This window comes from Engraulis encrasicolus, chromosome 15 (assembly GCF_034702125.1).
Source record: "Engraulis encrasicolus isolate BLACKSEA-1 chromosome 15, IST_EnEncr_1.0, whole genome shotgun sequence".
Lineage (NCBI taxonomy): Eukaryota > Metazoa > Chordata > Actinopteri > Clupeiformes > Engraulidae > Engraulis > Engraulis encrasicolus.
The window spans coordinates 5924538-5948767 of record NC_085871.1 but is presented as its reverse complement, the minus strand read 5'-3'; the positions used below and the strand labels follow the sequence as shown (position 1 = coordinate 5948767).

The 24230-nt window shown below is 42.2% G+C and overlaps 1 protein-coding gene across 3 annotated transcripts in view; it reads left to right on the top strand.

Annotated features, from left to right (window-relative positions):
* LOC134463680 (protein cycle-like) overlaps positions 1-23220 on the top strand; it is a 31947-nt gene extending 8727 nt beyond the window's left edge. Inside the window, exons 2-18 of one of the 3 annotated variants that reach the window (XM_063216885.1) lie at positions 3652-3778; positions 4814-5015; positions 5543-5632; positions 5964-6005; positions 6404-6591; positions 7114-7193; positions 9046-9138; positions 9736-9853; positions 11827-11955; positions 14333-14582; positions 16864-16970; positions 17084-17234; positions 18179-18237; positions 18390-18516; positions 19433-19529; positions 19818-19929; positions 21640-23220. In XM_063216885.1, the coding sequence (XP_063072955.1) occupies positions 4843-5015; positions 5543-5632; positions 5964-6005; positions 6404-6591; positions 7114-7193; positions 9046-9138; positions 9736-9853; positions 11827-11955; positions 14333-14582; positions 16864-16970; positions 17084-17234; positions 18179-18237; positions 18390-18516; positions 19433-19529; positions 19818-19929; positions 21640-21800 (1977 nt within the window). In that variant the 5' untranslated portion in view covers positions 3652-3778; positions 4814-4842 and the 3' untranslated portion in view covers positions 21801-23220. The remainder of the gene's footprint in view (positions 1-3651; positions 3779-4813; positions 5016-5542; positions 5633-5963; positions 6006-6403; positions 6592-7113; positions 7194-9045; positions 9139-9735; positions 9854-11826; positions 11956-14332; positions 14583-16863; positions 16971-17083; positions 17235-18178; positions 18238-18389; positions 18517-19432; positions 19530-19817; positions 19930-21639) is intronic. The other 2 variants (XM_063216884.1, XM_063216882.1) reach the window with 2 other exon arrangements.
* Positions 23221-24230: the final 1010 nt, after the last annotated feature.

Sequence of the window (24230 nt, the reverse complement as noted above, 5' to 3'; positions counted from 1 at the left end):
TCGGATTTTTAATCAATGTGTTATTACCTTTTTTTGTGTAGGCGGTCAATTTTGACCATGAACGTAATCATGTCTCTAACTCAACCAGAGGGTTAAATAGGTTATTTGACAATATTTATTGCTAGGTCTAGTTTTTTGGGGGGTAGGCCTAGTGGTGTGACTTCCCATAAAATATCACAGTTTAAAAAAGTGTAAAGGGGCGAATGTAGGTCAGTGTTACGTAGTTTATGTAAGCGCTTAGGTAAGCTGATAGCTGTAACTCATTTTGCTCTCACGTGCCACACATTCGGGGGAAAAAGCCAGGTGCACGTTCGGGCAGAGAGCCCTCTTTTGGCCGCATGCCGACATATGCGCCGACAGACAAGGAAGGGACCGCTCACGCGACTCCCCTCTCGAGATAGAAATAACCGAAGCGGAATGTGTCTCTTTGCAAATTCAGCTTAAGATATTCCCAAAGTCACGCTTCTGTTAATAACATGATGTGAAGTCACGTGATGAAACTCACTCTCAGAGCTTATCCGTGTTTTTGTTTTTTATTTTGTGTGAATGGATGAGCTTCCGAGTTGCGCGCAGCTTAGAGCTCTATGGCGCTGATAATGACGATAGGCTACGTGGTTCTGCATCCGAAATTCCGTAAGCTCTCATCTCATTTTTTATTATCTCATCTTTATGATTTTTCAGTCGATGAAACTGCTAAGGCTATGCCTATGTGCCTTTTCTGCGTGCTGCATTCATCCCAAGTCACTTGTAGGTCTATGGGTTTATCGTGTTTCTGGCAGTGAAAGGGATTCAGAAAAAGTACAAAGACAAGAACTTTAGTAGATGCATGTTAACAAAGGGTTACATTCTAACACTTACTGATATCAAATAGAGTTTGTTGCCAGTGACATATAGTTCCTTCAGACTACGGCACTTTCAAAAGAGAAACTACGCCATCAGCTGGAGAAATGTGTGTTTGTAGGCTAGAGCTACAGCTCAGAATGTTTGCCCCCTGAAATTACAATTTCGCACCATTAAAAAAAAAAAAAATCAAACTCAGAAAAACTATTCGACAAAATAATGGACGTTTAGGCTACTGAAAGAAAGCTACTGCGGCAAACTCTTGTTGCCTGACCACATTTTGTATAATGAACAACGGTAGTCTATGACAGCATCATTGCCCATGTTTGGAATGCATATCATAGCAGCATCCAAAACCTGCCCAATGCATCCATAATGCGTGATTAATGTGTGATAGTCTTTCATATTTCCTGAATTTTGTTGTCAGTAGTGGATATTTCTGTTGTTGAGTTGAGTTGGTAGGCCTTCACATTGACATGTGTGAATGAATATGGTTGATATTTCTAACAGCTCTACAATGTACAAGCTGTGGCCTAACTCTAAAATTATAAAATCAGCTGCTTTACAATACTGTGTTGATGTGGACTTGGAGAGTGCAGAGTTGTGGGCTTTTGGGTAATCCATGTGCCAGATCTTCCCTCCAGTGCCCAGGATTATAGGGCAGGCCAGTGGCATAAACGGGGTTACTGGGTCTGTGGAGCAGAGCTGTAGAAAGTAGAAGTTACTACTAGTGTGTGCAGCTGCTGCACACTTCATTCGCTTCTGGATGAAAACAGGATGTGACGTAGTTTGATGCAGACCCGACCCATAAGAGAAGAATGTCTGCAAGAATGACTCATTGAAGTACGGTCTTCTTGACACCAAAAGCTTTCAAACTCACACAGAAATGGTGGAGTGTTTATTGGTGCAGGACACACCCAGACAACTATTTACAAATGTGCAAAAAGTGACTTTTAACTTATGTTTATTCATTTTAAAATACACCTCCCCTTCAAGATTTAGAATTGGATTGTAAGTTAGATGCTTTTGGTGATGAATAGGAATATGTCATGTTTTGTGGAATTGTAAAGATGCGTGCCAGTGACAACTTTGATGATCAGGAATGGGATTCTGATTACACTGTGAATTGACATTTGCTTGTTGTCCCTTTTAGAAAAACCAAAAGGTGTAGGCTACCTGAGAACATAATTCAAAATTGTGAAAGCAGTTCAATGTGGTATTTTTTTAATATCAGCAAACACAATTCATCTTGGCCAATTTACTACGTATGCATGTTGTGTTTTTTTACTAAACACTAAATTGTGATAATGCATGCAATGTGCATTGATCTTAAAGATTCTTAAAGATGTGTTTTGTTGTGTTGATACTAACAAGCACTGACACAACATTATAAATGAACTGTTACCAGAATGACAATGACCAAGTCGTAATGTATTACTAAAGGCCCAGTGCATTGTCATAGTAGTGTAGTATAGTAGTTAGCTTTCGATATCTATTACAGCGTGCCACATGAGGTACAGCGTGCATTAAGGGGCTACTCACAGATAGCCTATCCTTATCCAAAAATCATATTTAATCGCTTCATTGGCTATATATTAATCTTGGCAAATGCGGTACACCTTCGGAAAGGAAAGCATCATGTCTTTGTTTTGCTATGAGAATGATGAAGTCTTTGAAGAATTCTCACAATTCATTTCATTGTGACAACTTTCAGTATATGGAACACCCCCCAGCTAGGTCAGATTAAAAAGGAGAGCACCCACTAACACATGGTGGCATAACGTTCTTCCAACCTATTTACTACTGCCCCTTGCACCGCAAGCCAAAACATCTGTGGCTGAAGCACAAGCACATTTCTGCCAGGATAGTTTTGGAGGGGGAGTTTGATTACCATCAACACAGAATTCTAGGAAAAAAACAACTACAGTAGCTCTTAAAGGAAAAGTCCACTTTATTTCAGGAAACTGATCATCTGTAGCTAAGCCCCATGTAAATATGACACTACATAGATTTTTTTTTCTCTAGGTGTTTGCAATGCCTAGGTTGACAGTATAGCCATATTTGACATAGCTATGGAATGTGTAGTACCAGCTAAAACATCATAAAATGTACTTTTAAGGCACTTAAAAATGAATGTAAAATTCACCAGAGTGCACACCAGTGTTTGTGCTAGGATGATAATAATGTCAAAAGTACTGAATACTCTGAGAAGAAAATGATATGCACATTCACACTTGGAAATACTGAAAATGTTTTAAAATTGAAAACTTAATAGAGTAGATAATATCAATGGCCAGTTCTTCTCATTTATCCTTTCGTGCTGCAAACAATACGCAGATTAATAATTTGCCAGACCACTCTACCATATCCGGAGTTTACCCTTGGCTTAAAAAGTCTTTCCATGTGTATCTCCATCTACGTTATTGCATGCTATAAAGCCAGATGAACACTTACGTCCGACCTGATTACGAATCTAAGGACAAAGCTGTTTCAGTGTTGCTACAGTAATGTGAGGACTTTCCAATATCCAATAATGAAAACAGTCAAATAAAAACGGTGAAATTAATTTTGTACATAGATTAAAAAAAGTTTAACCCCTAGTTAACCCCTTTGCGCAGCGTCATTGTTATAACCTTACTGTCACCAAAAAATCCCTAATTAGTGTTGATGTGTATGATGCAGTTTTTCAGCAATGAGTGAACGGGCTCACCGGCGGGTCCAATCTACGCAAAGTGGCTATGAAAAAATAAGGAACAAAGACGTGAAAAACTGATTAGTATTGTCATGTAATATCATTCACATGTTGTGCAGTGTGCTCTTGTGCCCCCACTTTCTCCCATACCGTGGTGACTCAGCCCTGGGGCAGGAGTCTTGGGTCAGTCGCGGGGGGAGAGGACTAGGGAACACCCCCACCCCCACTTCCAGTACACACAGCAAGGTCAGCGGGCCAGAGAACCAACACTTACTTGTTACCATAGACACTTCACAGAAACACTTTTGTTTTTTTGATACAATAAGCTGCAGCTTGGGCGAGCTATAAGTTACTCACAAACAACCCCTCAGGTGCTGTATTGCCCATGCATCAAGTGCGCAATGAGTGTTTTTGTGTCTTTTTCTGCTTTATACTACATTCTAATATGGTGTGGTGTACGTACATAGGGATGAGCAAGCTGCTTCTTGGAACCACAGTACAATCCTGATGTAAACAAATAAATCAACTGATTGAAATGAGCACAACTCTTCAGCCAGCCGAAGGAGTTAAACCACCTGTAATAAACCCATAGTGTAACTTATAGTGTAGAGTAGGGGTGGGTATCGCCAGCCACCTCCCGATACGATACGCATCCCGATACAGGGGTCACGATACAATACATCGTGATATATTGCGATACATGTGTATCGTGATATTTTAGACCTACATTTTTTGTTTTTATTCTTTTTTTTTTTTAGAAAATAGACATGAAGGACCAAATGTTACTTTATTCCGTAGAGCAACAGTTACACTGTACTGAATGTAAAATACTGCCTTCGCAAAACTGTAGGTCTGGCAGTTGCTGTGTAGCATTCAAAATTCAATTTATGGTATTAAATGAAGTATCGATACTGACACCTCCGATACGATACGCGTATCGCAAAGAGGCCCGTGCCGATATATCCCGATACCGATATCATGAACACACCCCTAGTGTAGAGCTACTTGTGTAGACCCAGATGATTTGGAATATGCAGAACTGGACTGAGGCCCCTGAACCCAAGCTTGCTCATCATAAGAACATAACTTTTTTTTTTTCACAAAATAAAACAGTAAGCCCAATGACCAAGGAATAAAGCTGTACTTCTCTCTAAAACTGTACTTCTGTCTCTGTCTCTGTCTCTGTTTCTCTGTCTCTCTGTCTCTCTGTCTCTCTGTCTCTGTCTCTCTCTCTCTCTCTCTCTCTCTCTCTCTCTCTCTCTCTCTCTCGTCTGTGTGTAGGCGAAAGCTGTTCTTCCTCCGGCGTCCAGATGAAGATCCCCGTCTCCCTGCCCAGCATCATGACCCGGACCTCCACCCGGAGCGTCTGGTCCCAGCCAGTGGTGGCCTCTTCCTCCACCTTCGCCTCCACCTCCACCACCTCCTCCTCTTCCTCCCTCCCCTACACGGACCTGCCTCGCAAACGCAAGGGCAAGGGCTCCTCGTGAGTTGTGACTATGCTGCCTACGCTACGCTCTCGGGCTGTTTTTTGGTGGTAGCAGTCATTGAGGTTGTTGTCCAAGTCTAAGGCTTCTAGAGTCTGAAAACTGTAGACTGTGTCATCTGCCACCATCCTAGACATTGGTTATAGTATAACGGAGAAGTTTAGGCCATTTTTATGTATACCTTCACTTACATATTCTATAACAAAAAGTACAATATTTACATGTGTGTATGTGACACAGGCAGTATGCTTGGGGCTTAACTTCCTACAACAACGTCAGTCAACAAGATACAGGGTTTGTTTGATATTGTTGTTATTTTGTTATTATTGGTATTACAATTAGGGCGTTTTTTTCAAATTGTCCATTTTACATTTTGTGTTCTTCAGAAAGCAGACACAGATGTTTATTTTTACTCAAATATTCTTTTTTTAAAATGTTACATTTTGGTGGCATAACAATATACTGAATAACAACACGTAATATGTGAATACTGTTCAGTAAATAATAGGCTATTTTCCTTTGTCAGGGCAAGCAGTACGCCTGGGCCTTCCCTGCACCAGATGCCTATGTCTTCAAGTGACAGCTATAATGCTGAGAGTCTCAGCAACCTGGAAAGGCAAGTGTGTCCAGACCACAGCATGCACTAATGTGTGCAGAGCCAGAGCCAACTTTGCTGCTTTTTTTGTAACTCTATCAGATGCACAGTCAATGGCACAGAACTTTTGTTTTCTGCAAAGACAATAAATTATCTAGCTAGCTATCTATTTGCTTTTCATGGCAACCTGTCACTTGTTTTAATTACCGTAGATAGATTAGGTTAAAACATATGTTGTTTTTGCTTGTGTTTGTGTATTTATTTTTAGTAGCAATCATATTGTAGTGGTTAATGCACTGGCAAAGTCTGGTTACTGTAATTACACACTGATTTCACCCCTTTCTCACTCCAGGTTTGAGGATGAAGACCAGCAAATCAAAATGAAATGCTTCAGGTAGCTTGATGCATCTCTTCTGGCTAATGCATTCTGCCATGTTTTTTGCGTTACTCGAATCTTACTGTAATTACACTAAGCACAACCATTTTCTGAAACTGTTGTGATTGGGGAAGTACTGGAGTACTCAAACTGAAACTAATCAAAAGTGGTGCTTACCATGTATCAGCTTGGCTTTTGACTGTAGAGTCAAATGCTTCAATGCAATCCTTCACACTGCTTCACAGTGTTTTGAACTCTTATTTGCGCGCTATTGCCGTAGGCTGCAATCATGCATACAGTATCTTTACTCACTCATCACATGCATACACTTCACATCATGTGTCAGTTTATATCTCCGTGCATGTACCATGACATTTTGTATCACGATTTCTCAATTCGATACAATATTGTTACAGCCCTAGTGTCTTGTCATGTAGTCGAGAGCCACAGCCTCACAGCCAGATTGAGAAGCGTCGTCGGGACAAGATGAACAACCTGATCGAGGAGCTCTCCACCATGGTGCCCGCCTGTAACCCCTTATCCCGCAAGCTGGACAAACTCACCGTCCTCCGCATGGCCGTGCAACACCTCAAGTCTCTTAAAGGTGAACAAAAAAATGTCACAACAAGCAATGTTGCATGCACTTTCCACCTGTCAGAGGCTCATTCAGGCAAAGTGCGGCTGTGGAGCTATGGAGTTGGATGTGTGACCAGAAGGTTGTTGGTTTGAATCCCACACTGCTAGGGAGAATGTGGATGGTCTCATATAGCTTCAATGGCTACAGCATCCTTGACCAAGACAACCCCATATTGCTTCAGGGACTGAAATGACAATGTCTTGTTCCTAAATAAGTGTAGTTGCAGAGTGATAACTTGGAATGCTACTTGCACTCAGAATTAGTATATTCACTCAGAGGAAGAGAACCAGGGGAGGCTGACGTTGGCTCTTTCTCAATGCCCAGTGTTCTAGCCTTGCTAGGACGTGAAACGCCCAGTGATTGGATACTCTGCTGAGTTCACTAAAGAGTGTCCAATCACTGGGCGTTTCACGTCCTAGCCAGGCTAGAACACTGGGCATTGAGAAAGAGACGTTGTGTTGATGTGGTGTGCGGTGTTGTGTCTTTCAGGGTCGACGAGCTCATTTTCCGACGCCCACCCCAAGCCTTCCTTCATGCCAGATGAGGAGCTCAAGCACTTAGTGCTAAAAGTAAGTGTTGTTTAGGGATACCTGGTTAATAAGGCATGGTGGCCTTATAATACTGACCTTGGTGTCAGCAGCTATATACTGCAAATTAGATGTCAAAACACTTCACATTGTTTTCTCAAGTTTACAAAATCCTTTCACTGGTAAGCTGCCATTGTTTTCCAAGGTGGCATCATCTGAGAGCCAAACCAAAAGTACAGCAGTGAATTTCTTAATACCCATTGACCCATTTCACCACTGTAAGAGTTATATTACGCAACGCTTGTGTTTTTGTTTTGTTTTCAAATATATTTATTGTGAAACATTTCTTTCGACAAGGCACTTGGTCTGACATTCACATGTTTCTTTTAAGAACGTAACACTGGTATTTAATATGCACCAAACTACCACTGATGATTTGATTAAAATGTCAGTCTTATAAAGCCAACATTTCTTACCCATGGATCCTTTGCAAGTAACTAAAACAGTCAAGAAATTCGAGGCTGAGAGTGGCCCCTAGTGTTCAAGTAGTTAATCGCATGAAAAAGGCAGACCATAAAATGTGTAATTCTCTTCATATGAAGAGCAACACTTTTTCATGGTGAACATTCTATTTGTTTGGTTCACATGTGTTGTTTGGCGGCATAATGGGCAAATCCCCAAGCCCAGTCTGCCTGTGGCAGCAGATGTGTGTTTTAAGACATTAGAATAAAAAACAGATCTCACAGCCTGTCACCATCGTCTCAGTGACTGTAGTGATGATCTGTAATTTTCTGTAAATGTTGGTATGTAGTCTGAACCGCAGGCTTCTTTTATTTCCAATTCTGAATCCTATGCTGCAATTTTGGAGCATACTTTTCCCATGTAGATGTTCTAGGGCTCTTCTAGGCCTCTTCACATGGCCTATAAACTCATATGGGTACATTTTACTAGCTTACTACTGCACAGTGGGGCGCACACTCAGTTTAGGTCACAGCAACCTTGAAGTTAAAACGGTTCTCCATAACAACGCCTCCTTTTTAATGTTACACGTTTTTTGTTCGATGTTTAATGACACAAGATATTGACATTAAAAGAAATTGCCTCAGTTGGTTTTAAACCTGGAATATTTCATTCTCCATGTGAAAATATGTGGATTTTGGTGCTGTTGCAGAGGAAAGGTTTATGACAGTCCTATTCGACTGAGAGCCCGAGGTCCACATACGGCCCAGACGCAGTCCACATGTGGCCCTGACATGGCGCCATGCTGTAGCAAAATTGTGGTTTTGATATGCAGTGCAATACTTGATTTTCATGTGAACCTCTTGCCTGTCTTGAACGTCGAACATTCAATGCTGTTAATCTAATTTGCAATCAATGTGCCCCACAACATGATTTTCTTATTGTCTTGGTTTATCACGTGTGCCAATTGGGAGAAGGGAAAAGAGGAATATGGACATAAAAGATTTTCCTTGCTCGGCCTTAAACTTGGAATATTTCATTCTCTATGCGAAAATACGTACTGTATGTGATTTTGGTGCTGTTGCCAGGCAAAGGTTTATCTCATGTGTGCCAGTGGAGAGAAGAGAATGTGAATCACATTTCTTTTTTCCCTTCTCACAGCTGGCACATGCAATGTGTATTTTTTACAAACTAGTACTCTGGTTTGATGACATGTTATTCAGCGTTAAATGGTGGTCTAGAGGCTGGCAGATGCGTGTGTGTGTGTGTGCGTGCCCACGTGCGGGAAATAGCAGTGTCGAGTGTCCAACTCATCCCTCTCGTGAGGCCAGGATTAGAAAGCTGTGGCACATGGCGTCTATTTATGTGGTGGTGGTGGTGGCGGGCAGCACTGGCATGGCTTGGCTCTCCGTCTCATGTTTATTTGGCTGTCTAGGCTGCAGATGGCTTCCTGTTCGTGGTGAGCTGTGACAGGGGGAAGATCATCTTTGTGTCCGAGTCCATCTCCAAGGCTCTCCACTACAGCCGGGTGAGTGAGTGAGTGAGTGAGTGAGTGAGTGAGTGAGTGAGTGAGTGAGTGAGTGAGTGAGTGAGTGAGTGAGTGAGTGCACAAGTGAGTGAGTGAGTGAGTGAGTGAGTGAGTGAGTGAGTGAGTGAGTGAGTGAGTGAGTGAGTGAGTGAGTGAGTGAGTGAGTGAGTGAGTGAGTGAGTGGCATTTTCAATGCCCTACATCAGAGTTAGCAGGCCCTCTACTCTACGCCCTACATTTTTGCATTGCGCTGAGTCAACACTTTGAGATTTGGTCTAACTAGAAGAGTGTTACATTCAGCTCTCTAAGTGTTCAAATGAACAACACTGAGTCCGAATAACAACACTGCACAAATCACAAAGCATTTATATTTTACTGTGCAGCTCTGTGGGATTGGAAAGTGGCAGGGGTTAATCTACTTCCACGCCTGGGACATTGTATTCATGGTCTTGCTCCGTGGACAGCAAATTGACCAGTGTTCATTCAACTCTTACAGAGCAGAACTTAACACTGGCAATGTTGGTCCCACTGTCTGAGTGTTGGTTTTCACTGCAGTAGTTACTGTGCGTTGACGCTGAGTGCCTGCTTATGTTTCAGATGGAGCTGATAGGGCAGAGCCTGTTTGATTACGTCCATCCCAAAGATGTCAGCAAGGTGAAGGAGCAGCTTTCAGCCTCCGAGATGCATCCTCACGACCGCCTCATTGACACAAAAAGTAAGTGCTGCTTGTGTGAATCAGACCTCCCTTTCTGGAGCAAATCCCCAGAGTACCAACACTGCAGGACATTGTGCTTGGCTGTCTGCCAACCAAGGCAGCCTCAACGCACCATTCAGCGCTCCAAGGCTATGTGTGCTTGAGAACGAATTGACAATAACTTTCTGTCAGGTGCATTCATTTCCATGGCCACGCAGCCCTACAATGCATAGCATGCACTGCACGTCTTTTGGCAAGAAGAAAGAAAAGCGAGCGAGCCCTCTATAGTTTTTCTCCAGGTAGCAGGGGTGCAGCTGGTTATTCCTTTTACGGCTTCATAGACCTTTGAATGATATCCAGAGCACTCTCCCTTGAGTCAAGGTAGTTGGAGCATTTAAAAACCCGTTATTTTACATCGGTTTCAGCCGTCTACACATCCATGTCCTGATGGAGGCCAGACATCTGAAACCGGTCTGCGTTTTTAACATTGTTTTCCCCGATGAAAAATAAAGGGTTTTTTTTTTTTAAATACTCCAGCTACCTTGGCTCAAGGGAGAGTGCTCTGGATATCATTCAAAAGTCTATGAAGCCCTAAAAGGAATACGGGTAACCAGCGGTAACCCTTTCTACCTGGAGAAAAGACTACAGAGAGCTCGCTATTCCAAATGTATCACAGAATTGTATATTTTGTCCACAGTGAAATATATGACAAATGTAAATTCTGAAGCTGATGAATGTAGTGCAGGTGTGAACTAGAGGATGACATTTTTCAGGAATTCCTGTGGGTCCTGGCAGTCAAAATTTTAAAAATGAACGGGAGCGGGAATAAAGATGAATGGGAGCGGACAGGAACGGGAACGAAAATGAACGGAAGCAGGAATGCCGCTTATTTTTTCTTTAAAAAACAAACAAAAAAAGTTTTTTTGACGAAACGGGAGGGGGTTAATTTTGAGTGGGAGTGGGCAGGATTGGGAGACATTCTTTTCAGGAGTGGACGGGATGGGATTTGTTTCTTTAACTCCAGTCCGGGATGGGACGGGATGGGATTTTTTTTGTCGGACCGGGATGGGGCAGGAGTGAAAATCCACTCCTGTTTCATGCTCTAGTGTGAAATGCTGTGTCCATGTCTTAGCAGTACAGTACATTTAAAGAGCAAGTCACTGCATTTTACAGAGATACGTACATAATCACAGGTATTATGAATACCTATGGATTCTTCATAGATATAGAATACTAAATGTCACATTCAGCCTTTTGGCATGGCCCTGGGTGCCACCATCTTGGTACAGGGTTCCAATGTTTTTCATACTATCTGCAATGATGCAGTTTTACTGCCACCTACTGGATCATTTGTGTATCACCTGGTTGCTGATTGATGCTCATTCAAGCAGCATAACCCCTGAACAGACATGGCATTCGTTTTAAGATATCTAGTGTTGTGCATCTGTGGGTATTCCTGTGCACAAGCCCTCAGCAACACAGATGCGTGTGTGCTAGGCTGGTCAATTCAATCTAATGGTCCCATTCCAGAGTATAATCTGATACACACTTGGATTACATGATGATGACTTTGAATAGAACTTTGAACAAACCATATGGCTTCACGAGTACTGTACAGCAGGCTTGTACGAAATTCCGAATGGAAAGAATTTCAATTCAAAGTAAAGCCATAATACGAACACTAGGTGGTGACGTTCTATGTACTTTCAATGGGTGGTGTGGCTTAAATTCAAAGAAATTCAAGGTAATGGCACCACCTAGTGTTCGTATTATGGCATTATTTATTCGGAATTTCGTACAAGCCTGCTGTACAGTATGGTGTAACCAGAGGTTTACTGTCAAACGTTAAATGTGAAGTGTGTGTTTGTGTGGGTGTGTTTGTGTGGGTGTGTTTGTATGTGTGTGTGTGCGTGTGTGTGTGTTTGTATGTGTATGTGTGCGTGTGTGCGTGCGTGTGTGCGCGTGTGTGCGCGCGTGTGTGTGCACTCCCTCAGCGGGGGTAAAGGTTCCGTCTGACGTTCCGGCTGGGTGCCACATTGGCACGGGGGCACGACGTTCCTTCTTCTGCCGGATGAAGCTGAGCAGAGTGGCGGGGAAACAGGCCAGGAAGACCCAAAAGAAAGGTAGGGAGCGCTCAGATGTGTGCAACCATAAAGTACATGAAAGACCTACTGTATAAAGCAAAGTAGCATTATACAGTACATCTGTGTTGTCAGCATTCTCTACAAGTTGTTTTTTTTCATTTGTTTTCATAAAGCCACCTAAACATATTTTAGATGTCACCTAAACATATCACATTTTCAGCTGAGTAATCCTGACACTTTTCAGTGGCTGCCACATCCTCCATATGGAGAGCCAATAGGCACCATCCTAAACCATCTGCCTCCTCCCTATAGGAAGAGTTTTTATTTGGAACACGTCTCTTTTCATTTTTTTTTTTTAATTCCCAGAAAATCTGTCCTTTCAAAAAAGATGTACACATGACACATTACAAGCACAAAAACTTACAAAGCCATTATTTTCAGTGTTAGCAAAATGATAATTTCCAGGTCCTGTTATTGTTTATAATCATCTGAATAGTTTCCTCAGCTATTTATCGTCACCCCACGCTGTTATTAAATGTTATTAAGATACAGTACATGTGTCAGTCTTATATAAACCATGACTTAAGTGAAATAGCCTGCTACTTAGATTTGTTTTTACTTTTACTTTACTTTGTTTAGTAACAATCATCTCTAGTATGACTATATTAGCATAAACCAAATATAACAGTATGATGACTTTTAGTATTGGCTCTTCTTGCACATGGGTCCACCGGTGGGCCCATGCATACTTTGCTGAATGCACTCAGCTAAATAATAACAAAAAAATTAAACAGTTTCACCAACTGTTTCAAGGACCTACTTCATCCTATTTTTTTTTTCAGGAACCACATGTCAACTGAATTGGCTGATTGGCTCACTCCCATTACTGTAGTGTTAACTGCAAATTCAGATGCACTTATTTTTTTAAATAAACTATGGGCATGTCTTATTGTAGTGAAAGAACACGTGTAGTGTTAAGCCACCTAAAACGATACAAATAATCTATGCTAGCTTGTCTTGGAAATGCTGAATACACTCTCCTAAACGGACCAATAGTAAGGTTATAACAGAGGCTCTGCGTGAAGTAGTAGTATAAGAAAATAATGATACAGTATGACTGATGTTTATCCTCCTCTCCTAGAATCCTAGTGGTGCACAGTGCACTGCAATACTAACTAACGTGTAATAGTATGATGAAGTTCACCATAATTAAGTATGAATATAATGATATGCCTGATGGTTATCCCTCCTCCCTGGAGAATCCCAGCGGCACTGCACGGTGAACTGCAGTAGTAGCCTATAATAACGTGTAATAGGATAATCCCAAAAAATATTTGGGTTGTTTATAAGGGACTGGAAACTATAGTTTGAACAAAACAGAGCCGAATCAGCAAGAATTTCCAGGAGATACATCTTTTTCACGTCTCCCATAGAGATGCATGGGAAATGGTGCTCTATATCCTTTGTTACGGCAAAAATTGTCTCTTGTCCGCCCCCGGCCATTGCTTCAGTTATGAATCGTACAGTGTCCCCTATATTTAGGTCAGTGGATATGCCTGATGGTTCTCCCTACTCTCCTCCCTGTATAGTTGTAGTGGTACTGCACAGTGTACTGCAGTAGCATGATAACATATAGTATTATACAGTATACCTATACCGGTATGATACAGTCTGACGCCCTAACGGCTTACCCATGACTGCCCTTAAAGGGACAATTTGGTCAATTTCAACATGCAGTTGTAATACTCACACTACCCTGGACTTGTCAGTGCCTGAGATTTTTTTTTCTTCTTCTTCAGCCGTTTCCGAGATCCTGGTCATTGTAATGGGGGCAGCTCTTTGTTTACATTTCAAAAAAACATTTTTATTTATTCCCAAAAACATCCAAAAGGTTATAAAACATCAGCAGACAACTAACAAACAGCAGTACCTTTTGGGAAAATATTTGGAGTTGGCCTATGTTTCATTTTTTAAAAATGTAAACAAACGCTGCCCCCATTAGAATTGCTCATATCTCGGAAAGGGCTGAGCCGAAAAATGTGGCATCACCAGGTACTGACAAGTCAAGGGTAGCGTGAGCAATACAACTGCATGTTGAAATTGACCAAACTGTCCCTTTAATATAGCAATGATAACGTATAGTATATGATACAGATGATACAGTACGCCTGGTGGTTCTCCCTCTTCTTCTCTCTGTAGAGTTACTGCACAGCATAATAACGTATACTAGGCCTATATAAGTATACTACGTATATAATGATACAGTACGCCTGATGGTTCTCCCTCTTTTGTTCTCTGTAGAGTTCCAGCGTTACTGCACGGTGCACTGCAGTAGCATAATAACATATACTATATACTTATACTATGTATGATGATACAGTACGCCTGATGGCTCTCCCTCCTCTGCTCTCTGCAGAGTCCCAGCGTTACTGCACAGTGCACTGCACGGGCTACATGCGCAGCTGGGCCACCCACCAGCTGGACATGGAGAGCGAGGTGGAGCTGGACCAGGAGAGCATGCACCTTAGCTGCCTGGTGGCCGTGGGCCGCATCCATGCCGACACCGGGACGGAGGAGGAGGAGGAGCTCCCCAACGTCACCGTCACGCCTACTGAGTTCGTCACCCGCTACGCCATAGACGGCAAGTTTACCTACGTAGACCAAAGGTGAAGTGCAGTATGTCACTGTATCCAAACATACGTTGTTTTTATGTACTTTTGGGCTTTTTATGCTTTATTTTGGTAGTGACGGTCCGGTAGTAATGGTTTGGAGAGACAGGGATGGGGTAGGTTTGGGAAATGACCTCGGGCCGGAATCGAACCCAGATCCCCGGCATAACAGCACAGTACCTTAGCCGTTTGAACCATGGCCTAGGCCCCACCATACTTTTTTTGCAGTTGTGGGTGTATGTTTTCGGCTATGAAGCCATGGTATACTATACTAGCCAGACTGTTGCTACCCTGTACTTCTGCTCATCTGTCATTTCACTCCAGCCTTCAATCCAGGGATGTGTTTCTCAAAAGCATAGTTCTAGCCAGTTAGCAACTTGAGTAGTTGCCAATGGGCAATTGCATTGCAAACAACAAAGTAGCTAACGTAGTTAGCAACTATGTTTTTGAGAAATGCACCCCTGGTGTCAGAGATGCAGCTCATGAGGAAGTAAAAGTTGGCCATCCGGTCAGTCAACGAATAGAGTGAAGCCAGGATGTTTTGTTTTTTTTAATCTGCTTCTATTTGTCGTTTAGCATGTCACAACAAAGCAGCAGCCATTGATTAATTAGCAAAAATGTACAAGCCTAATATAGAATGAACTAATCCTAATGCTGCAAAAAAATCCCATTAACTGAAATAATGTATTTCGTGAACAGCAACATTTAGTCTGTTGTTAAATATTGAGTGATTTAGATGCATAAACAATGTTATCATGTGTTGTGCTTTCAAATTAAATGCCGCATTTGCCTGGTTTGCAAACCATCTGGATGTTTTTACATGAGTGTGAAAATAGTTTATAAATTAAGCTCTAGCTAACATCTTTCACATGTCTGTAATTAAATGGTCAATGCCCAGACTAAATTTTAAATGCATTTCCATTGACCACAGAATGGTTAGCAAACTTTTTTTGTCATGAATATGCACGTCAAAGAGAACAACTTTTTTTGTCATGGCTTTTGAGGGCATGTATTGTTCTTTGGCTCAAAATCAGACAGGTCTCACAGGAAAACATGAAGCTGACTTTAATATTTTTCTTCAAATTGGAAGAAATTTAGATTTTTTTTGTTTAATCTTGGGCTGTACTCATGAGAAACAATGCTATTATGGTGAATGTTGAATATTTTCGAAGCTAACATGTTGCATTAAAGCTAACGGTATGTTTAACACTATGACTCTTTAATCAACACGGCAAAATGTAACATACTGTACTTGGAGCCTGATGAGTCTCCAATATATTTAAGTTCCTGTTTATATTTTGGAATGTTCTTATGGGCGGGGAGTGGACTGTGGCTAAGGCGCCTGTCACATATGCTGCAGGACCAAGCCCAACTTTATGTCTGTGCTGAGTTAATTTCCTGACCATACCCTTCTGTCTGTCTGTCTTGCCCTCCATATGTCTCTCTCTCTCTCTGTCTCTCTCTCTGTCTCTCTCTCTCTCTGTCTCTCTCTCTCTCTCTCTCTGTCTCTCTCTCTCTCTGTCTCTCTCTCTCTCTCTCTCTCTCTCATTTCCTGTATTTTCCCTCTGTTTCTTTGCCATTAAATTAACTGTTAAAAGTGTTTGGACAATTTGAAGCATTGCACAGACATAGAAATGTGTATTGTTGTCTCTACTAGAGTACAGCTGTCTTTTGGAGATGTCAAACAGATACACAGAGTAGAGCATACATTACTCTAACATAAAGCCAAGTATAGAACACAGAATCTAAAAGGCACTTTTGATTTGCTGAGAGAATAAATTCACTGGTGTTATATTGGCACCAACCATTTCCCCTGCCCTGGCTGTGCCGTCACTTACAGTAAATCATACCCCATATCCCTACCTACGCATGTTCTGACAGCATGAGGCCAGTCACTGAATAGGACAATAACACTCAGCAAACCCTGAAAAACCTTAAAAAATAGACCATGACCTTTAAGTGTCCTGACTGGGCAGTTTTATCACTAACTCAGAGGCACAGTATGACACCCCCACCCACAAGTGTTCTAGCAGCATGACTCACTGAGTCACTGAACATGTGAAGCATAGAACCTACCCAGCAACAAAAAATGTCATTGTGGCCTTTATATTACTGCCTGTATGGTGAGACTTCCTTTTTGCACACAGTAAAAGTCGCAGTGCTAACTCAACTCTTAGACAGTACTCTGGGACCAAATGTACTCTAGAAGATCAAATGTATTAAATCAAATCAATAAGTGTTTTAACTCTGCATTTTTACTGTTCGTGTTCTACTGTAGGGCCACCACTGTCATTGGCTATTTGCCTCAGGAATTACTGGGAACGTCTTGCTACGAGTATTTCCACCAGGAAGACTTGGCACAGTTGACAGAGAGCCACAGAAAAGGTAAGAAGGCACCTTTTCAAGTTCACTGTTTCCTGCACGCCAAATACCAAGCGGTTGTGGCTCCAACTGACACATAGAACTTATCCCAAACATGTTTCCTCTTTTCTTCGCAGTCCTCCGCAGCAAAGAAAAGATAACCACACACTGCTACAAGTTCAAGACGAAACAAGGCTCCTTTGTGACACTCCAAAGCCAGTGGTTTAGTTTTATAAATCCGTGGACCAAAGAGGTGGAGTTCATCGTGTCAACAAATAAAGTCTTGTCGTGAGTATCTACTGGAAGCTAACATCCTGCTGTTTGTTCCCCACAATTCCCATCAAGGTTCTAGAACAATGTTTCTCAAACTTTTTCAGACAGAGGACCACTTTGTCCCCCCAAAAATGTTCAAGGACCACCTGTCAACTGAAGTGATAGTTGAGGGGTGTTAATTCGACACTGCTAATTTAGATGCAGATCACTCACTTTTTATTCACATTTACAAGCCTGTCTTATTGTGGTGAAAATGAGACTTCTGCTATGTTTAGCTTTGTAATTATTTCACAAGTATAGCCTACCGCTAGCTCGTCTTGGAAAAGTAGAAATCCCCTCACGGACCACCTGAGCTTTGTCGTGGACCACCAGTGGTCCCCAGACCACACTTTGAGACTTTGAGAATCACTGTTCTACAAGGCTCCCAGGAGCTGAATCAGACTGTCATGGGCAGTGGTCTGGTTCTTTTTATTCCACTACACCCCACAAACCAAGTTGATACTACAAAATGGTGTAGTGCTCAAATTGTCTAGGAACGTATTTCTTTGTCCTCCATGTCATTGTGTTTTTCAAAAACATAATGACAAGGGAGTCACTGAGTGTTTCACTGCCCCCCACAAACCATGTTGATACTACAAAATCGTGTAGTGCACAAATTGTGTAGGAACGTGTTTCTTTCTCCTCCTTCTCATTTTCCAAAGCAAAGGCATGTGTCAAGGTTCATTTTTGCCATTTGTGGAAACAGATGTTTTACTTTTCTTCCCATTACATCTATTACGCCAGTAACTGGTAATGACTATAATGTGGCCTTGGTAGCATACATTACAGTGATTCTCAGTGGGTTTGCACAGTAAATGTTGCAGTGTGAATTCAACACTGAAACAGTAGGGCCAACATTACGATTGTTCAGTTCGACTTCAAAACTACAAAGTTTATGGTATGGTGTCTTATTTTTACAGGCGTTCTGGGGAAGGAGAGGAGAAGGCAGGAGATGCAGGTGATATCAGGACACCTGAAGGTAGGGCAAAGCCCACATAGTATACTGAAGTACACAAAGTCTCCACACACACACAAAGATCTGATTGTACTAGTGATGATTTTTAAGTCGGCCTGCATAGTCTGCCTTGTGTAGTCTTATCAGGATGGCCTCTTTCTGTTCCTCTTTTGAAGTGCCCTCAGCACAGGAGGCCAAGGGCTCGTCTCCAGCTATTCCGGGAATCAGCAGCGGCTGGGGAACAATGATCTACGCTGGAAGCATCGGGACCCAAATCGCCAACGAGTTGCTGGATTTCCACAGGTACTACAGTACAGTACTCACCTGGGGCTATGGCATCAAGTTCAGAGGGCTGGGGCATTAGTCTTCAAGTTCAAGTTCAAATTAATCTTTATTGGTACCTGTGGGTAAACTGGTTTTGCAGTTTAGGAGAGAGGCACGTGGGTGCCCTTACATATAAGCTACAAACACATGAAACATGTACCTGACATTCAATATAAACAAAGAAATAAAATAGTACAGACAGTGCTGACATATTACTAACACATGCACATGCACATGCACCCATGTAGAGGGTTACAGCATGTGGTTGTCCACATAGGTGAAGCCTACATATAGGAAGGTACTCTTTGATAGAAGAAAAGAAATCGATAAAAGTAAGGATGCAAAATCTAAGGCACCCTTTCAAAATCATAAATAACTTTTAATAAATAGACTAAGTCATACTTGATTATTAAAATCAGCCAACATATTCAAATCTGCCAACATGTTTTGTCCACAGCCTTCATCAGGGAAAAGTCAAACAACCACTTTGGCTTCGCCCTGATGGTTTTGGTGTAGCTGCTGACAAAAAAACAAACAGACAGAAAGACAAACAGACAGACAGACAGACAAAACAACGCGACCGAAAGCATAACCTCCTTGGCGGAGGTAATTAGTTCATTGTATGCCTTAGCACCTAAAATAATTGGATGGACAAAAGAATGCCTCCAGCCCTAATTTGCCAAAGTGTTGCTGAAAGGGGGGAAAAAGAAAATTGTGCAAAAAAAGTTAACATAATTTTGTAGACTAGTAAAAGCTTCCAGCAGTAGTTCGTCTGAGAGAGAGATACTTGAAAAAACACAGTGGTCTGCATTTGTACAAAGTCATAAAATCTCACAAGGTGGCGACTCCCTGTGGACTGACTGACCTGCATACTGTATATTCTTGACCCAAACAGGATGAATTCTCCCTCCAGTGGGGCTCCCAGCCCATTTTGTTTACTTCAAGACAAGTCTCCGCTGATGTCCACGCAACCAGGCAGCAGTGGAAGCAGCGTGAGTACAAGCCTCCAATGTCCAAGTGTTAACAATGCTAAATGTGTGTGTCTAGTTTACTGTATGTAAATAAATAAAGCTATGACTATAGTTTTTTTTTATCAAAGTGTTGAATTAACACTTACATTTATTGTGTTTATCCTCTACATGTTGCCTCTACATTTTACCTCTTAATGTGTAATGTCTCACCAGTCATGTGTTTTTTACGTGGTGAAACTGAAGACGAGGTTCCACCTTTGTGGACAATAAAGACTCATTCATTCATTCATGTCTGGTGTTTTGTCATAGGCGCCAAGCAGAGAGGATGATGGCGAACAGCCTGGGAAGTCTGGGGTGGAGGTTCGCCACGGACCCAGCACGGCTTCCTTCCTTCCTAGCGGCCCTCCATCCACCAGCGCAGGTGCCGACCCGATTGTGTTGTTTGTAATTTATTCATTGCTCTGCCTCCATTACTCCATTTGCAGTGAGGAGAGGCTTTGAACTGTATCAGACGACCAGCTGCAGTCTATTTGCAGCAACTCATATGTCCGCTTAGTCACTCCTTTGATCGGTATACTTTTGTTTGTGCAGTACTGCTCAGATGTCATTGCCTGAAATATTACTATTTTACAATAATGTTTCCCACTTTGGAGATGACTGTAGTTAGCTGTTCAGTTAGGCCGCTCCTGCTCGTACTGTACACATGCAACGTTGTTTATTATTACAGTAAGGATGTTTCCTGTCAATACGCATGTTACTACCTTGTAGGGGTGTAATTACCGTAATAATCGATATGTATCGACGCATCGACCCTACGGCCGACGATCAAATCGAATCATAACATGTAGTGGGGCATTTTTAAGTATTGAAAATAATCTAATCGCTGACCCTTGCCCAATGATCTAGCTTCATAACATAAGCAAAGTGGAAAAGTAATTGGAAAAAAGTTAGGCTAGATTTTGTAGGGGAAAGGCAGGCCGTGTACTTGATCTGGGCAGTCACCGGTAGCCAGTGCATACCCCATAAATAGGGCAACTGCAAATGCAACAATGTATCAAATCATGAGATGTGTGACTGGGGGTGTTTTGCGGACGGTGAGTTTCCTCAGTGTAGTCTGTTGTAGATGACACACTGAGAGGATGTTTTGATTAGTCACCAAATCACAAATGCAACTATGCAAAATAATGCAACATTGTATTAAACATGTGTGTGTGTGTGTGTGTGTGTGTGTGTGTGTGTGTGTGTGTGTGTGTGTGTGTGTGTGTGTGTGTGTGTGTGTGTGTGTGTGTGTGTGTGTGTGTGTGTGTGTGTTAATTACAGTGCACAGTAAAAACACCAGTGTTAATATAGTGCTTAAAGAGTTGAAATTGTTTCAGATCCCACTCAGGTCCCACTCAAAAGTAGTGTTCATTTTTACTCTTTGCTCTTTTAATCTTTTCTCAGAGTTAATTCTGCTCAATATTGTGTAGATAGAGCTAAGCGCTGAAGAGTTGAAGAGTTGAAATTTCACAGGCAACCAGCAGAATTTTACTCTAACTTTTGATCCAGGTGTTAGAGCAATTTAACTTGTATGTACTTGGTTCACTCTACCTGAGTTCACTCTGAAACATTGACAGCCCATTTTTATTGTGTGTGTGTGTGTGTGTGTGTGTGTGTGTGTGTGTGTGTGTGTGTGTGTGTGTGTGTGTGTGTGTTCATATGATTTTGAGGTGGGAGGACACGGTAAATGAATGCACAGCTCAGCATCTCTCCTGTATACATAGCCCTGTCTCCTCTGGTGTTCTATGATGATGCGTCAAGTATGTATCTCATGTGGAAACCAAAGACTGAGCATTGTCAGTCGGCATAACTCTAAACCTACCAATGACCATGGTGTGGGTGTACGTGCGTGCGTGTGTGTGTGTGGGGCAGCCGTGACCTAGTGGTTAGAGAGTTGCGCTTTCAATCTAGGGGTTGCTGGTTCGAATCCCCCCTGACCTCTCCGTACATCTCCATCCATGGCTGAAGTGCCCACATTGCTCCAGGGACTATAACCAATACCCTGAAAAAGAATTGTTGTAAGTCGCTTTGAATAAAATGAAAGCGTCAGCTAAGTGTAATGTAATGTGTGACTGTGGTGTTTCCCCCACAGGCGAGGGCTCCCAGCTGGACCTGGAGACGGTGGTGGCGGGGCAGGGCGGCCTGGGCCTGAGCAGCGACGAGGCAGCCATGGCCGTCATCATGAGCATCCTGGAGAACGACGCCACGCTGGCCGACACAGTGGACTTTGACGGGTTGCACTGGTCCCCATGACCACAGGACACAAAATCAGGAAAAAAACACCTTGCATCTTACAAAACACTTACACCTCTTTATCTTTCTCTCTCTCTCTCTAGTTCGTTCATTCTCTTGTTCTCTCTCTCTCTTTCCATAGTTCTTTTCTCACTCATTTCCACTCACCCACATCATCTTAACTATCTCCCTCTCCGCTCTCTATTCCTCCATCTCCTGTACTTTCCATTTCTCTATCCTGTCTTTCTTTGGAACTGTGCAGCAAGTGGAACCCCATCCAGCATCACACTTTTGATGGTATTTGACCAGGTGGGCATTTTTGATGCTGAGGGCATAACTGTCGTGTCACATGTTGACAGTCACCTAGACCTGGGCCATTCCCTAACCCTCACCGCCAGTGATGTTATGTTGCCGCGAGGGGGTGCTTTTGAACTGTGCGTCACTTTTTGATGCCAAGGGCGTCAAAAAATTGCCATCAAGTCAAATAACATCAGAAATCAAGGCGTCGGGATGAAAACGTGTAGACGGCGCTCCAAAAACCGAACTAGTTTCTGACGGATGGACAAAAGCAAAAACAGCACTGCACCCTTATGTGGTGACATCCAAGCTTGCTGCTGTCATCAGTACTGTACTTTCACATGGGCTGTCAGCAATACAACATTCACCCAACCATCTGCTTGGAGTGGCGGTAGCCTGCAGGTACTGAGTAAAGAGGTCAAAGAGGAATTGCACTCCCTCCGTTTCTTGTTGTGTGACACCAATGTCCATTAATGTGTTGGCATAATGGACTATTTCCAACAGGTTCCCTTTTTTCCCTTCAGTCTACCTGAAGTCCAGCTTTTCTTATACTTAACCCTCTCTCTCTCTCTGTCTCTCTCTCTCTCTAGTTCTTTTCTAGCTCCATTTCTCTGCCATGTTCCTCATGCCTTTCATTAGAGTTTTGGACTTTTATGCACCATATTGGATGGGTGCAAATGGAGGACTGCAAAAAATAGGGAGTGGGGGGGCAAATCCCTCGGACTGCAACCTAACTTTCACCTCCTGGTGATCTGAACATCCCACACTGCCTTGAGACACTTAACCGACTAGTAGGGGTTCACTGCCTCAGATGTCTGCAGCCACCGCAAGAATCTGACTTTGCGGTTTTATCACTGATAAGAAACGTGTCATGTATTTATAAATGTTCTGAATGTTTTTGATTTTTTTTTCATATTTGCGAAATATGCAGCTGCTTCATTCAAGAGATATTCCCTTGATGTGCTTTTTTTTCTTTACTTTTTGTTACTTAATCAACAAATAGGGTGGTTGAGGAGCAAATATGGGAAATTACGAAGACTTGAATACAGTGTGACTTATGTGTTTTATCTGTAATTTTTGCGTTGATATTTCTTGTCCTGTGGTGCTGTGTCCTGTGGTCCATCTTTGCAACATGTGGCAAAGAACACAGCAAACAAAGATGCACCATATGGTTTCTTTTTTGGAAAAATGCCATGGACACACACACACACACACACACACACACACACACACACACACACACACACACACACACACACACACACACACACACACACACACACACACACACACACACACACACAAAACACCAAGAATAGGTATTCTATAATAATAATTATTATTCTGGAATTCTGGAATTTCTTCAATCAGCAGGACCTTTTTCTTTATTGAGAGAAAGTACCCCGGTTGTGAGCCATATCACACATCAAAGTACTGTAAACGGACAAACTGACAAAGGTTTTCCATGGCAATGCGTTGTGTGCTTTGCCAGAGAACTTTAATTTATTACATGTGAATGATCTTTGTTGTGATTTTTTTTGTCGCTCTTTTTTCCTCCCCTGATGCTTGTAGCCTACTTATGTTACAAGACGGGCACTACTGAGAAAAAAAATCCCAGTCAATCTGAGCAACTAAGCCTCAGCTGAACTGAGATCAGAGGAGAAGCCACAGCTGAATGGACTGACACGCAGACAGAGACTTGAGGTTTTTATTTAAGAGACCTGGGTGGTTTTCCACAAAAGTGGCTTAGTGACTAGTTCAGATAACTCAGAGTAGTAAATCTTTGTATAGAACAGTGTAGTGACTTCATTTTTCTATCAGATACAAATTGATCGATATTAGGAATTTTACAATAATCTCAAGGTAAGTTACTAGCCCCGGTTCTAGCCATAGACAAGAAATGGCCCATCTACTTGTTCTTATTGTTTATTTTGTTGTAGAGTGTTGTTCCAGATTCTGGCGTATCCCCTGTTAGCCGTGTCCCGTGTTGCTTTGTGTAAAAAGGCACTGTTCACCACCTTATGTGGGTACACTGACACCAGACACAGATAGAGCACAAGCAAGTGCAGACAATGTGCCTTGGGTCTATACCATTATCTCCCATTTTAAAGACCTTGAAATGATGCTACACATACTCATCTGTCCAAATGAATG